Source organism: Pristis pectinata, chromosome 2 (genome assembly GCF_009764475.1).
Source record: "Pristis pectinata isolate sPriPec2 chromosome 2, sPriPec2.1.pri, whole genome shotgun sequence".
Lineage (NCBI taxonomy): Eukaryota > Metazoa > Chordata > Chondrichthyes > Rhinopristiformes > Pristidae > Pristis > Pristis pectinata.
In genome coordinates, this window is record NC_067406.1 from 144197987 (window position 1) to 144214110 (window position 16124).

The window sequence follows — 16124 nt, forward strand, 5'->3', positions numbered from 1 at the left end:
CTGGTTTCCACACACACAAGCCAATTAAAAAGAATTTATCAGACCTCCCTCAAAAATCTTTGGATTGAATCTCGAACAAATTTCGTCAATCTGGGGTACAATCCCAGACGACACTCGTTAACCTTGGGAACTATCCCGGACGAGCCCCCAATTTTGTCACGAACCAGCAACAAAAGAAACACACTGAGCATGATTCAGTGTTAAAAACTATTTTATTAATCACTACTTATGATAATACGTAAAATAAAAGTAAAAATGTTAGTATGTTAGAATTCAAGAATGTTAAACCTCGAACGTTAACCCCAAAACTAAACTCTTCGTGTGTGTGTGTGACAAAGTCCAAAACTCCCAGTTCCTGAATGGTTCTTAAAGTTCAGTTCCGCAAGCCATAAGGTGAAACGTGAGCAAGGGCTTCTTCAACAACCACCGTTGTCTGAAGATAAGATGTAGATGTAGAAAAACATAGAGAGAGTACATACGAAATCCAAATGTTCCACGATGGAACCCAAACGACACTTCAGTGTTTACTCGGTAGTGACTTGCTCACCCCGAAAAGCATCCGAACCGTGGTCGTCCACACACAAATACCTGTTTCCTTCTACAGGTCAGCAACAAAGTGAACTCCACCGGATTACTTCCAACTTCCATACATGGATTTCAGTGGCAAACACAGTTATTGTTTCTCATCCATCGATAGAGAAAAACAAGCAGGCTGGTGTCTCTCTCCCTTCTCTCTCTCTCTTTCTTCTTCTAACTTCTTCAACAACGTCATTACGTCCTTTATCTTCTATTGACGTAAGCACGCCCCACACACACATACACACACACTCTCTATCTTAAAGGGACTTTCACTGAGTCCGTAACACAACTCTTCTCAGGAAACCTGCCACCAACCAGGGCAGAGAAGCCATCTTGACTGACAGTCCATCAACCACCTTAGACATTCATTGCTTCCACCCCCAGTACACATAGTGGCTACGGTGTGTACCATCAACAAACTGCACTGCAGTTACTCATTCAGTCCACACCAACAGCACCTCCCAAAACCTGACTCTCTGCAAATAAGGACAAGGGCAGCAGATGTAGGGAAACACCAGCCCCTGCTGTTACCTCTGAAGTCACACACCATCCTGCCCTGGAAATACATTGTCAGTGCTTCATCTTACTGAGTCTAAATTCTGAAATTCCCTCCCCAACAGCATTGTGGGAGCACCTTCATCAGGATTACTATAGTGGTTCAAGAAAAGGGCTTATCACTGCCTTATCACCGGTATCTGGGGAGAAGCAATGAAAGCGGGCTTTGACAGCAATACCCAGATTGTGAAAATGAGGATGGATGGGCTCAGGTCATTACCCTGAGTAATTCCTACAGTGATGTGGTGGAGCTGGGACAATTGACCAACGGCACTGTCTGAGTGGAGTTTGCATGCTCTCCCTGTAACTGTAGGGTTTCCTTTGCTGCTCCAGTTTCCTCCAACTTCTCAAAGACATGCAAGTTGACCACTGTAATGTGGGTGGTAGAATCTGGGGGGGATTGATGGGGATGTGGGAGGAGGTGGGGTTAGTATAAGTGGGTGTTGAAGGCCAGCATGGACTGTGGGCCTGATTCCATGCTGTATCACAACCATCTTCCTTTGTCCTCTAAACCCCCACATGTCCACTGATTTCAGTTTTACCAGGACCCCTTGATGCCGCACTCATTCAAACGCTGCCTTGGTGTCAATGGCAGTCACTTTCACCTCAACTCCGGAAGCTGAATAATCCTGGCAAAATTGTGGAGGTGATTAACCAGATTGGATTTGTCTAGTGTTTTTGTGAACAGGTCACATCAGGGCAGTGTTCTATGTGGTCAGGTGGATGCCAATGTTGTAACTACTCTGGAACAGCTTGGCTAGAAGTACAGCTTGTTCTAGAGAGCAGGTCAAACCCATTTTTGGAAAGGTTCATTGCTCTTTCACTCTGTGTATTTATGAAGCACAGGATCTCTTGTGCTTTTTAACCACTCTCTTACCCTGCCCCGCCACTTTTGGTGAACTACATGCTTACGCCCACAGATATCTTGATTCTATTACCCATCTTAGAATTTACATTGTTGCTTCTTAGAGCATGGATCGGCACGTGGAATTATGACGTAGCCATTAGTGAGACTTGGTTACGGGGGGGCAGGACTGGCAGCTCAATGTTCTGGGATTCCGATGTTTAGACATGATAGAGGGGGAGGCATTAAAGGGGGAGGGGTGGCATTACTCATCAGGGAAAATGTCACAGCAGTGCTCAGAGAGGACATACTGGAGGGCTCGTCTACTGAGGCAATATGGGTGGAACTGAGGAATAAGAAGGGGATGACCATGTCAACGGACTATATTAAAGACCTCCCAACAGTCAGTGGGATTTAGAGAAACAAGTTTGCAGAGAGACAGCAGACAGTTGCAAGAAAAATAAGGATGTGATAGGAGGTGATTTTAACTTTCCACATACTGACTGGGACTCCCATACTGTAAAGGGCTTGGGTGAGAAAGAGTTTGCCAAACGTGTTCAGTAAAGTTTCCTCAATCAATATGTAGAGGTCCCAACTAGAGACAGCGCAATACTGGATCTCCTCTTAGGGAATGGCACAGGACAGAAGTGTGTGTAGAGGAACACTTTGGATCTAGTGATCATAATTCCAAGAGTTTTAAGATAATTAGGGAGGAGGATAGGACCGATCCTCTGGTTGAGATTCTAAATTAGAGTAAGGCCAATTTTGATGGCATCAGAAGGGATCTGGCAGGTGTGGATTGGGATGGGCTGTTTTCCAGCAAAGAGATGCTTGGTAAGTGGGAGGCTTTCAAAAGTGAAATATTGAGAGTACAGAATCTGTATGTTTCTGTTAGAATAATAGGCAAGGCTAACAGGTTTAGAGAACCTTGGTTATCGAGCGATATTGAGGCCCTGGTAAAGAGAAAGGCGGCACATAATCAAGTACAGGGAGTTAGGATCAAATGAGGCACTTGAGGAGTATAAGACATGCAGAACAGTGGAGAGAGAAATCAGGAGGGCAAAAAGAGGACATGAGGTTGCTCTGGCAGACAGGGTGAGAGAGAATCCCAAGGGTTTCTACAGCTATATCAAGAGCAAAAGGGTAGCAAGAGATAAAATTGGTCCTCTTGAAAATCAGCGTGGTCATCTGTGCATGGAGCCGAAAGAGATGGGGGAGATCTTAAATGAATTTTTTGCATCTGTATTGGATCCAACATTGGCTAAGCGGGAGAAGCCAGAGAATGGTAGTAGATGGTTGTTTCTCTGACTGCAGGCCTGTGACTAGTGGTGTGCCGCAGGGATCAGTGCTGGGTCCGTTGTTGTTTATTATCAATATTAATGACTTAGATGATAATGTGGTAAACTGGATCAGTAAATTTGCAGCTGGCACCAAGACTGGGGGTGTAGTGGACATCAGTGTGATCTTGAAAATGGTGTCGCAGGTAGATAGGATCGTAAAGAGAGCTTTTGGCACATTGGCCTTCATAAATCAGGGCAATGAGTACAGGAGTTGGGATGTTATGTTGAAGTTGTACAAGATGTTGGTGAGGCCAAATTTAGAGCATTGTGTGTAGTTCTGGTCACCTACCACAGGAAAGATATCAATAAGCTTGAAAGAGTGCAGAGAAAATTTACACGGATGTTGCTGGGACTTGAGGATGTGAGTTATAGGGAGAGGTTGAATAGGTTAGGACTTTATCCCCTGGAGCACAGGAGAATGAGGGGAGATCTTAGCGGTATACAAAATTGAGGGGTATAGATAGGGTGAATGCATGCAGGCTTTTTCCCCTCAGGTTGGGTGAGACTAGAACTAGAGGTCATAGGTATAGGGTGAAAGGTGAAATATTTAAGGGGAATCTGAGGGGAACTTCTTCACTCAGAGGGTGGTGTGAGTGTGGAACGAGCTGCCAGCAGAAGTGGTGGATGCGGGTTCAATTGTAACATTTAAGAGAAGTTTGGATAGGTACATGGATGGGAGGGGGGGGGATTTAGTTCAGGTGCAGGTAGATGGGACTAGGCAAAAGATCAGGTCGACATGGACTGGATGGGCTGAAGGGCCTGTTTCTGTGCTATAGCGCTCTATGACTCACTTCCTACCCAACTGTACACCTTACAGACACACAAAACTGCAGATGCTGGAACCTGAAGCAAAAAAACTGCTGGAGAAACTCAGCAGGTCGAGCAGCATCTGTGGAGGGAAAGGAATTGTCGAAGGGAAGGGGAGCAGGTGAAGGTGGGAAGAGGCTGGAGGGTGATGCATTGAATGCAAACGTAACACCTTGCATTTCTCAGCATTAAATTCCACCTGTTACCTATCTCCCAGTTTCACCAGCATGAATGTCTCTCCTTCAAACCTGTTACGATCCTTCTCACGGCTCACTATACTTCCAGGTTCTGAATCATCTGAACATTTGGAAAATTTTTCCCTGTGTGCGTCTAAATTTGGAAAATTTTTCCCTGTGTGCGTCTAAGTCATTAATATAAAGGAAAGCAATGGTCCTAGCACTAACCTCCAGGGAACTTCTCTGTACACTTCTCTCCAAACTGGGAAACAACCTTTCACACTACCCTGCTTCCTATAACTTGGTTAATTTTATATCCATGTTGTTGCAGCCTCTTTCATTCCATGGGCTTCAATGCTGATCACAAGCCTATTATGTGGCACTTTATGGACAGCCTTTTGAAAGTCCACATATAACATAACAACTGCATTTCCTCCAATCACCTTCTCTGACCTTCCAAAATCTCTAAAGTTAGTTTGACACAATTTGCTTTGAGTAAACCATGCTGGCTTTTTTCTAATCAACCTACACGACTGCTAGTTCTGTCCCTGATTTTTCTCTCCAGAACTTGCCTAGCCAAGTTTAAACTGACTGCAGTTACTGAGTTTATCCCTATGTACATTTTGAACGGTTGAAGTATTCCAGTCTTCGGACAACAGCTTTGAGTCTATAGGCATTTGGGAGATTGTAATTGGAGGCTCTGCAACTTCCTCGCTCAGCATCCCATCCCACTTACTTGTAGCTAACCTTTCTATTACCTCCGTTATTAAGTTTTAGCCCGCCCAGAACCTCAATTTGATCTTCACTTGCAGCATTTTCTTTCTTGGTGAAAACTGATGTTCTCATTTAGTACCTCAACCACACCCCTCACTTGTTGCTCTTTGATCAGCACTGCCTCTCCACTTACAATCCTTTCTCTGTCACATGCCTTTAGAATATTTAGATTGTCTTTATGTTCGCTGTCAGTCTCTGCTCATGCTCCCTCTTTGCCTCTTTCATTTCCTTTTCCATTTTCCCTTTGTTTTCTGTAATCAGCCTGTGTTAACAACCTGGCATTGGTCATATACACCATTTTATACTGCAATCTTTTGGTCATGCATGGAGCTTTGTCCTTAATTTCACCACCCTTCTTTCACATCTCTGCTTTAAAGGCCCCCAATTGCCCATTTAAGAGTTTTGCCCAGGCCTGATCTGTGATTTTCCTACCTGAAATACCCTTTTCGATTGCTATTCCAAACCTTGCAATATGTTTACTGCTTCCTAGATGCTCCCCCACTGATACTTGCTCCACTTGGCCTGACACATTTCCCAAAACCAAGACCAACAAAATCACCTTTCTCGTTGGGTCAGAAGTGTAGAATTCAAGAAAATCCTCCTGAGATGTATTTCGGGAACACCTCCCCCTCTTTGTCCCTTGTGTTATGACTTGGCTAGCTGAAGTCCCCCATTACTTTGGCATTTTTCTGCAGGTTCCCTTCTAGTTAATTTCAGAGGTGTTATTGCCCATCTGTTATTTCTTAACTGTAGGATTCCCTCTCCCCATCACTGTAATATTCTCCTGAATTAACCATCACTTCCCCTCCTTTCTTCCCTTCCCTATCTTTTATCAACACATTGTATCCAGGAATATTTAGAACCATTCCTGCCCTGTATAAACTGTTACTGCCATGGTATCAAAATCCTACAGTCGATGGTGTATGCATCTCACCAGTCTTGTTTAATACACATTTTGTGCTTGCGTGCATCACTGTAACCTATTGTAGACACATTGTACTCTCTTAGTCTGGTTCTGTCTAAAGCATCTAAAGGGTCTCTGGTACTGTGAGGCACAGCCAGAGCCCTGGGTTCAATCCTGACCTCAGCTGCATCTGCGTGGAGTTTGCACGTTCTCCCTGTGGCCCTGTGGGTTTCCTCTGGGTTCTCCAGTTTCCTCCCATAAGACATGCAGGTTGGTAGGTAATTGGCCACTGTAAATTGCCCCTAACGAGTAGGTGGGTGGTAGAATCTGGGGGGGTGGGGAGTTGATGAGAATGTGGGAAGAATACAATAAGTTAGGTTCAGTGTAGGATTAGTGCAAATGGATGGTTGTGGTCATTGTGGGCTTGGCAGGCCCATTTCTTGGCTGTATGACTCCAGAAACTCAGTACCTTGTTTGCTCCTTCATAACCTTTCCCCATACTTGCCTCAGATAGGTCTCTTGAGGAATTTTGGGTAGCAAGGAAGGAACTTAAGAAGGGGCTGAGGAGAGCGAGAAGGGGACATGAAAAGGCCTTGGTGAATAGGGTTAAGGAAAACCCCAAGGCATTTTTCACTTACGTGAAAAGCAGAAGGATGGCTAGGGTAAAGGTAGGACCGATTAGGGATAAAGGTGGGGGGATGTGCCTGGAAGTTGTGGAAGTGGGTGAGGTTTTCAATGAATACTTCTCTTCAGTATTCACCAAGGAGAGGGGCCTTGATGATGCTGAGGACAGTGTTGGTAAAGGTAATATTCTAGAACATGTTGATATCAAGAAAGAGCATGTGTTGGAGCTGTTAGAAAATATTAGGACAGATAAGTCCCCGGGTCCTGACGGAATATTCCCCAGGCTGCTTGCGAGGCAAGGGAGGAGATTACTGAGCCTTTGGCTAGGACCTTTGAGTCCTTGTTGTCCACGGGAATGGTACCGGAGGATTGGAGGGTGGAAATGTTGTCCCCTTATTCAAAAAAGGTAGTAGGGATAGTCCAGCGAAATATAGACCAGTGAGCCTTACGTCTGTGGTGGGCAAGCTGTTGGAAAGGATTCTTAGAGATAGGATCTATGGGCATTTAGAGAATCATGGTCTGTTCAGGGACAGCCAGCATGGCTTTGTGAAGGGAAGATCATGTCTCACAAGCCTGATAGTGTTGAGGAGGTGACCAGACAGATTGATGAGGGTAGTGCAGTAGATGTGGTCTACATGGATTTTATTAAGGCACTTGACAAGGCTCCACATAGTAGGCTTCTTCAGAAGATCAGAGGGCACGGGATCCAGGTAAGCTTGCCCATGTGGATTCAGAATTGGCTTGCCTTTAGAAAGCAGAGGGTTGTGGTGCAGGGAGTGCATTCAGATTGAAGGGCTGTGACTAGTGGTGTCCCACAAGGATTGGTTCTGTGGCCTCTGCTTTTCATGATTTTCATTAATGACTTGGATGAGGGGGTAGGAGGGTGGGTTGGCAAGTTTGCAAACGACACAAAGATTGGTGGTGTTGTGGATAGTATGGAGGATTGTCGAAGATTGAAGAGGGACACTGATAGGATGCAGAGCTGGGCTGAGAAGTGGCAGACGGAGTTCAATCTGGAGAAGTGTGAGGTGGTACACTTTCGAAGGACAAACTCCAAGGCAGAGTACAAAGTTAATGTCAGGATTCTTGGTAGTGTGGAGGAGCAGAGGGATCTGGGGGTTCACATCCACAGATCCCTGAAAGTTGCCTCACAGGTGGATAGAGTAGTTAAGAAAGCTTATGGGATGTTAGCTTTCATAAGTCGAGGTATCGGGTGTAAGAGCCACGAGGTAATGATGCAGCTCTATAAAACTCTGGTTAGACCATGCTTAGAGTACTGTGTCCAGTTCTGGTTGCCTCATTATAGGAAGGATGTGGAAGCATTGGAAAGGGTGCAGAGGAGATTTACCAGGATGCTGCCTGGTTTAAAGAGTATGCATTATGAGGAGAGACTAAGGGAGCTAGGGCTTTACTCTTTGGAGAGGAGGAAGATGAGAGGAGACATGATGGAGGTATACAAAATATTAAGAGGAATAGATAGAGTGGACAGCCAGCGCCTCTTTCCCAGGACACCAGTGCTCAATACAAGAGGGCATGGCTTTAAAGTAATGGGTGGGAAGTTCAAGGGAGATATCAGAGGAAGGTTTTTTACCCAGAGAGTGGTTGGGGCATGGAATGCGCTGCCTGGGGCAGTGGTGGAGGCAGGTACGTTGGTCAAATTCAAGAGATTGCTAGATAAGCATATGGAGGAATTTAAAATAGAGGGATATGTGGGAGGAAGGGGTTAGATAGTGTTAGGCGAGGTTTAAAGGTCGGCACAACATTGTGGGCCGAAGGGCCTGCATTGTGCTGTATTGTTCTACGTTCGCCCATTTTTTAACGTTACCTTCCTTTGCCCAATTCCCTATCCAAATTAGTTTGAACTTCCCCTCCACACCACCCCTACCCCTGCACCCACTCTGGCATCAGTGAGGGCACTGGTCTCAGCTCTGTTGAGTGCAATCCTTGCAACCCACATTGGGTCAACATCTCCTAGAATGAGTCCAAAAGCCTCCCTACCTGTACCATTGCCCCAGCCAGGCACCTTTCTGGGTTATCCCTACATTTAGAGGCTCATTGGCACAGAGTAATCCAAAAAGTACCTCAATTGAAGAGCTGCTTCTCAACCTCTTTTCTATCTCATGGATCTGCCTGCAGAACCTCATCCCTTCCTCTACCATGTCACTGCACTGATATGGACCACAATTATGGCCTTTCACCCTCCCCTTCCCCCTCTAGAATTTTTGCAGTTACTCAGTGATACCTTTAACCCTGGCATCAGGGAGGCAACAGACTGTCCTGGAATCACTTCTGTAACCACAGAAGTATCAGTGTGTCAGCTGCCCCAACTACAGAACTGCTCTGGGCAGTACCTTCAGGAAGACCTGTAATTAATCCCTGATTGATACAAATTCACCGAAATTCTACCCAGCATCCAAGAGATCTTGTGTTAATTGTAGTATTTTACATTATATCAGTAGTGTTACTTAGTTTCGATAAACTTTTAAAATGAGTTCTAAGTTGTGCAGCTCTGCAAGTTCCAGCCAGCTTCACCCAATTTGGAGAGGGCCAAACACATAGATATATCAGTGAGGACTACCTACTACCCCTGTGACAAACACTATCTTGGCTTTTCTCTCTCCCTCCTTGTACAATTGAGTCACCCCTATTGTAATGTTCTTAGTTCTGCATTCCCCAGAGGAAACCTCTCTCACATTAGTACTCAGAAGTAAACACTGGCTAGAGAGAGCAAGATTCAGCTAGAGACTTCCAAAAGGCCTGCCTGCTCGTTTCTGTTTGTCCGGTAGTTGCTAGTTCCCCTCTGCCTGTACCCTCACAAGCTGCACAGTTAATTCATTAAATTACCCTTTAAACAAAATCCTATTGTCCATTTTCAGAGGACAGAATATAGAGTCAATTTGGCAAAGGCCTTTGATCACTAAGCACATTCCAAAGCAATGAAAGGGGTTTGTACAAAGCAACTGGGAACTGTGCTACTCCAAGGCAGCTGGTATTACAAAGCGTCAATTCTTCACATTCAGACGGTAACATGACATGTAAAACCAGTAGACTAACCTGAACTGTGGCTTTAGGAACCCAAGCCAAGGAAATAAAAATTTTTTCCTTAATGTTAAATCCAGAGCAGTGTACCATTGAAAATGTTACCAAGATTCTGACTACAAGAGCAATGCTTAGAGTTGCGATTCCAAGACCTAGAGGGAAAAACACAGCACTTTATTCAACATCAATAAGTTTAGAATACAAACATTAATAACCCGCACAGAACTGGTGAACAAACATGATCTTCAACATTCATTACAAGGGCTATCAGAGTGATGTGCTAGCTGACAACCAGCAACTGTCAGGTCTGAAATATTAATTGAAACACTAGAATTACCCAGCAGGTAAGACAGCACCTGTGGAGAGAGAAATAGAGTTAATGCTTCAGTTCAACAACTTTTCAAAAGAACTGTGTTAGGATGCTGCCATCAGGCAGGAGGTACAGGAGCCTGAAGACCCACACCTCAAGGTTCAACAACAGCTTCTTCCCCACTGCCGTCAGGTTCTTGAACCCACCTGAAACACGTCAACACCACCTTGGACTATATATCTTTTCTCTCTCTCAATTTTGCGCCAGGCTTGTTATGTTATTTTGTTGTTTACTTTCCAAACATGTAAGTTATGTAAAATTTATGTTAACTTATGTTTGTCTTCATCTTGTAATGTACTGTGCTGCTGCTGCAAAAAGCTAATCTTCATGGCAATCATACCCTGTGCATGTCTGCCTGTGACAGCAATAAACGTGAACTGATGGGATGAACATTAATGCTGCAAGTGGTGGTGGTGCTCGCTGAGCAAGAGAGAGAGGCGAACACCTGCTAACTGCAGCTGTTCTGTTTGGAGATGTAAAGATAAGTAAATGAATGAGAACAGTGAACAAAGACACTGCCACAATTGTGAGATACAATACACTGAAATAAAAGGCAGGAAATAACCAGCACGTCTGGCAGCATCCCTGGGAAGAGAAAGACAAAACTAATGCTACAGGTTGATGCTCTTTCTTGAGAACTAGCCAGTCCGATACAAACTAGAAGGCTGCTTGTCACTGGAAGATGAGATACTGTTTCCTGAGTGTATGCTTCGCTCAGTTTCCTTTAATTTCACTCTCATCCCCTCCCACCCAGAACAACAGGGCTCCCCTTGTCCTCACTTTCCCTCCTATCAGCCTCCATATTCAACACATCATCCTCAGTAACTTCTCCACCTTCAACGTAATGCCCCCATCAGAGAAAACTTCCCTTCCTCCGAGCATTCTGAAGGACAGCTCCCCCGACCACTCTCTGGTTTATTTTCTGACCCCACCAATGCTCACTCCTTCCCATGCAGATGCAACATCTGCCCTTTGATACCTTCTTTTCCTAATATATAGGGAGCCAAGCACTTCCTACAGCTGTTGCAGCAGTTCACTTCCACGACTTCCATTTCAGTGTGCAATGTTCAGCGCTCATAATGTGGTCTCCACCATGTGGCAGACACAAAACGCAGGTTGGGTGACCACTTTGCAGAACTTCCATTCACTCTGCCAGGGTGACCTCAAGCTTTAAGTTATCTGTCACTTTAATTCTCTGCCCCTCTATCTTTGACCTCCTGCACCGTTACAACAAAGACCAACATAAGCTGGAGGAACAGTACTTCATCTTGCGACTAACCATGATGTAGCCTTCGGGATTCAATAACTTCCCATTTCCAGTTTCCATCAGAAGTGGTTAGGGTCATTAACCTGCAACCTCTACTTGCCACAGATGGTTCCTGACCTGATGAGTATTTCCAGCATTCCCTTTTACTTCAGATTTGCAGCAACGGCAGTGTTTTATCCCACAGTTCCAGCACACTTTCCCCTCTCTCCTCTGCTCTCAGTCACCTCCTTCTGCTTGCACTCCTTCCACACAGATCATGCACAATGGACAAGCCTTCACCGCCCTCTCTCAGCTACCACCATCATCTCTTGGTCAATTTATAACAGGCATTCCCTTTGGACTCCCCACCTCTTCCTCCTTTCCATACTTAAAACTGGTTTGGTGTTTTAACTTTTCCAGCTCTGATAAAAGGTCACCAACATGAAACTCTACAGTTGCTGTCTGATCTGCGGAGTCTGCCCAATATTTTGTTTTTATTTCTGACTTCCAGTAGCTGTTGATGTTTGCTTTACAATTTAGCTCTGACACTGTTGGGTTGCCCCATCTGCAGTGACATGACTACTAACTGACACCTTCCCTTTCTCAATTCCATGGGACCCTTCCTAGCGCGACCACATGCTGGAACCGTGTTCCATGTGTCCTCAAGCTCCCCACCCATTGACGATAGCACCCTATCTGTACTGTCACATCCTGCCACTCATAACCTCTCGGGTGTTACTGGAGTAAAGAAGCTCCTTTGCCAGTCCTACAGACATGGTCACTCTGCCAGTGTTGCTCTGCCCTATGCTACTGTTACTGTAGCCCCAGTGTCTGCAACACTGGTACTTGTCCCCCTTACCACTGTGATGGGGTCTCGTTTTCATGGAATCACTGAATAGCCTGCAGCTTGATGAGGCTCACCAGAATCCGACAGACTTGCAGTTATTTGTTTGACCTCTTCTCTCAGGGCATCTCAAATAGTTTAGCCAATGAAGCACTTTAAATAAAAATAACCTATCATCAAACTTGTCAGCTAATTTCCAAAGACACTGAAACATTTTAAAATACTTTAAACACTTTAATACACAAATTACATGTACATGCCAAGTTCATCTGGAGTACGCCTGCTCTTCTCTATCGGGTTATTTAGTTCCCTGGGAAGTGAGGCCTTTTATTACTTCAGACATTTAGTTCTGTAGATAACATGTCAACCTGGAGATTATGTTCTCTCTGCTGGTGTTCAAGAGAGCGGCTTGTACATACAGCCATGAGACAGAAGTGGTAGCCCTGTACACTGAAGCATGCCTGATAATAGACCAAAATGCTCAATGGGAAAGAATTGGTGGGGAGGTGGGGAGATATAAAAAGGAGGAAAGGAATAGAGTTGCAATTATTTAAATAATGATAACAAATGGAAAGGAAGATGTCCCAATGCAACAAAACCCAGATTATCAAGCATGAAAGGACAGTATTTAACAAGCCGTGTCCTGATATCCATCAGATTGTAGCCCAGATTTTGCCAGGTAATGAGATCACTTGCCTCATTATCCTGTATAACCAACAGCAAGTCTGGGCTTCCCATGCACCTGTGTGTAACTGCAGAAACCGAGCGACATCCATTGAAGAAGCAATTGGCACTCTGACGGTAAACTTCCCATGGCGGGTGATAAAACTGGGCATGAACTCGCTGGAGAATTCTGCACCAGTCTAAGGCAGCACAATGATATTAACAGGAGAGAACATTTGGGGAAGGCTCAAGCATTTTTTCAAAAACTTTATTTACAGCACAGTAACAGGCCCTTCCAGCCCAGTGAGTCCTCACTGCCCATTTAAAGGAGATACAAGAAATTCTGCAGATGCTGGAATCTGGAGGAATACACAAAAAGTGCTGGAGGAGCTCAGCAGGTCAGGCAGCATCTATGGAGGGAAATAAACAGTTGACGTTTTGGGCCGAGATCCTTCATCAGGACTGGAAAGGAAGAGGGCAGAAGCCGGAATAAGGTGGGGGGAGGGGGAGGAGCACACACAGGCAAGTGATAGGCAAGTTCAGGTGAGAGGGGGATAGTAGGTGGTTGGGGGATGGGGGGAAGATGTAATAAGCTGAGAGGTGATAGGTAGAAGAGGCAGAGGGCTGAAGAAGAAGGAATCCGGTAGGAGAGGGCAGTGGACCATGGAGTAAAGGATGGAGGAGGGGAGGGGAGGAGATGGGCAGGTCATCAAGGCGGGTGAAGGAAGCCACAGGAATAAGGGAAGACGAAGGAGTTGGGGGGGGTGTAGAAAAAGAAGGGGTGGGGTTACCATAAGTTAGAGCAATTGATGTTGAGGCCGTCTGGTTGGAGACTCCCAAGGCGGAATACAAGATGCAGGTTGTTTAAAAATATTTTGAAACTTTTAGATTCCCTTTGAGGTTTGATTATTTCAGAAATAGAGCTTGATGGCTCTGGCTCAGCTTGGAGTGTGACTCATTTTGTGGGTGGGACTAGTTTTGGTCATCTCAGGATGATGCTCCTTATAACAGCCTGCCATGAGAAATCCTCCCAGCAGCTTCTGCATGTTCACCCTTGTTGATCGCCTGAAGAAAGTCTGTTTTCCTATCGTCAGCAGCAAACTATGTTAACTATTCATTTGCCAAAGCAAGTCCTCAAGTAGCGTGTGCACGGTTGAAGGGAGAATGCAGAAATATTGAAGAAATGAGAAAAGAGAATCAAAGGTCATCACATCCTGACGGGGTCATCCACACTGCTGCAATAATGTCTCCAGAATGGAAGTTAATATTCTTTCGTATGGGATGACATGAAATGATGTCATTCACATTCCTTGCACAGCATACTACAGCTACTAGTTCAACTACTAAAGGAGCATCTACTGCCTTTACAATCATGTCCAGTGGGGCACACCCAGGAACAGTGGGTGTAGAACAGCAGGGGCACTCACTCCACCCACTGCACATTAGGGATTTACAGATGTGTGTGTAGGTGTAAAATGCTGCCCTTCCAGAAGTGACCCAAGTTTAATTCCTGTCCATACCTGTGCCTTGAAACTACTGGGCAAAACCACAATGGAAAGTTGTGCAATTCTTTCAAGAAAATGTAACTGGCCTCAATCCCCCTCATTTATTCCACAGAAACATTCATTTTCTGCACTATCAGCCCTGGGCATATCTTACCTAGAACACAGCAGTAAAAGCACATGTAATTAAATCATGAAACAATGAACTAAAATGAGCTTTCAATCACCATATTTAATATTTTATTTTCTTACCAACTGTATAAGGATTTAGAGAAGCAACAGATATTTCTGCTCCAATCAGTCCAAATAGTAATGGCTGAAAAATGGCCCAGGCATTGGCAGTGATACCTTCAGCTCCCCCCTGCAAGTCAAAGACAAGCAGTAAGAAGTTATTGCAAACACATGTTAACATGAAGGAGCAAAAGGTATTGGGTGGTCTTTGAATATCACATCAAACAATAGAAAGCATAGAAGAGCATTCTTCAGACCATCTGATTAATCCGATTAAATGAATGACTGCAGTTCTACCTCTATCACTGTTAACCCCACGACCACATTTCCTAGAAATGTACATCTGCAAGACTTGAACCTTTTTATTGCAACTTTCCAACCCCATGCTAAAATATCTCAAGACTTTTACACCTCCTCCATTCTCTCACTCTATTTTCTCAGACTGATGGCAGCCATATCCTTCCCAAGAGTTAAGTTTCCAACTGACTATGCCATCTGCTGCCAGGCAGTTATCCTTAAGCTACAATGACACCATTTGCCCAGACTCCAACTATAACTCACACCTCTTGATGGATTTTCTCGAACGCCTTTCCTGGTAGCCTGCTGATCCCATAAGCTGCAAATAGTCCCAAAGTACTCAGCCACTGGGAAGCCTTCTTTGGCTTATTGGCTTAACCCCACACAATCTTTGCAATCTTCTTGTGGTGAGTTTTGGGGAGGGAAGCCAATCAGGTCAGGAAGAAAAAATAAAATAGTGTATTGGTTGTGAATGGGATACGAGTAACAAAGTTTTGGACTGGCTGAAGTTTACAGCAGGTGCAAGCTGTGAAGCTGACCAGAATAACTAGAATTTGGAGGTGTCAGTTGAGGAAAAAATATTGGACAAGGCACCTCCCTGCTCTTCCAGTGGTGAGATCAAATATGTGAACAAATATATTGACATTTTGCTAATGGCTCTAATTAACAACAGCATCAATGACAATCCAGTGTTTTCCCAGTACTGCCTTGAAACATAAAATGAGATTCAGTAATACAGCGTGTATTCTATATTGAATAATATGAACGGTGCACTTATATTTCTGACATTTTTGCTCTAAGTTCTCTAAATTCACATTAACACATTAAGATACTTTGAAGTTAGGACCACAATAACGTAGTGCTTTCCCACTGTGGTCCCACCAGTAATTTAAGTTTGAGCAACTTGTTTTAATTTTTAAACGAATGCAGTCAAGAAACATTCTATGTTACAACATTCTTAGTACTTCACAACAACTGTAAGCTTCCGGTAAACAAGTAATTATGCCAGAAGTCACTTGTTAGTTCTTCATTTGGAAATAATTCAACTAATTAAGCCATCTGCTTCCATTACATTGAATTATTCTTGTTACACTACCTTGCCGTCAACCCATCCGACCCCAGCAAGAAAGGCCATGACAATGGTACAGAGTCCTCCAGAACCAGGGAAACCAAAGAGCCCTGTAGCAAAAATGGCAAACACAGCCAGACCCAGAAGGAGGTAGGAACGCTTCATCACAAGATCTTCCTGCAAAGGAAGATAAAATTAGATCAAATACTTACTTTTGTTTAAGGGCATAGGTAAACAAAGATGCACATATTGCTGCTATG

At 44.4% G+C, this 16124-nt stretch overlaps 1 protein-coding gene across 8 annotated transcripts in view; it reads right to left on the reverse strand.

Moving 5' to 3' along the window:
* Positions 1-16124, reverse strand: part of LOC127587443 (sodium/hydrogen exchanger 9B2-like) — a 161414-nt gene that overhangs the window by 12091 nt on the left and 133199 nt on the right. For all 8 annotated transcript variants that reach the window (XM_052045808.1, XM_052045769.1, XM_052045801.1 and 5 more), the window contains 3 exons: positions 15892-16041; positions 14520-14628; positions 9658-9794 (listed from right to left, as the gene is read on the reverse strand). In XM_052045808.1, the coding sequence (XP_051901768.1) occupies positions 9658-9794; positions 14520-14628; positions 15892-16041 (396 nt within the window). The remainder of the gene's footprint in view (positions 1-9657; positions 9795-14519; positions 14629-15891; positions 16042-16124) is intronic.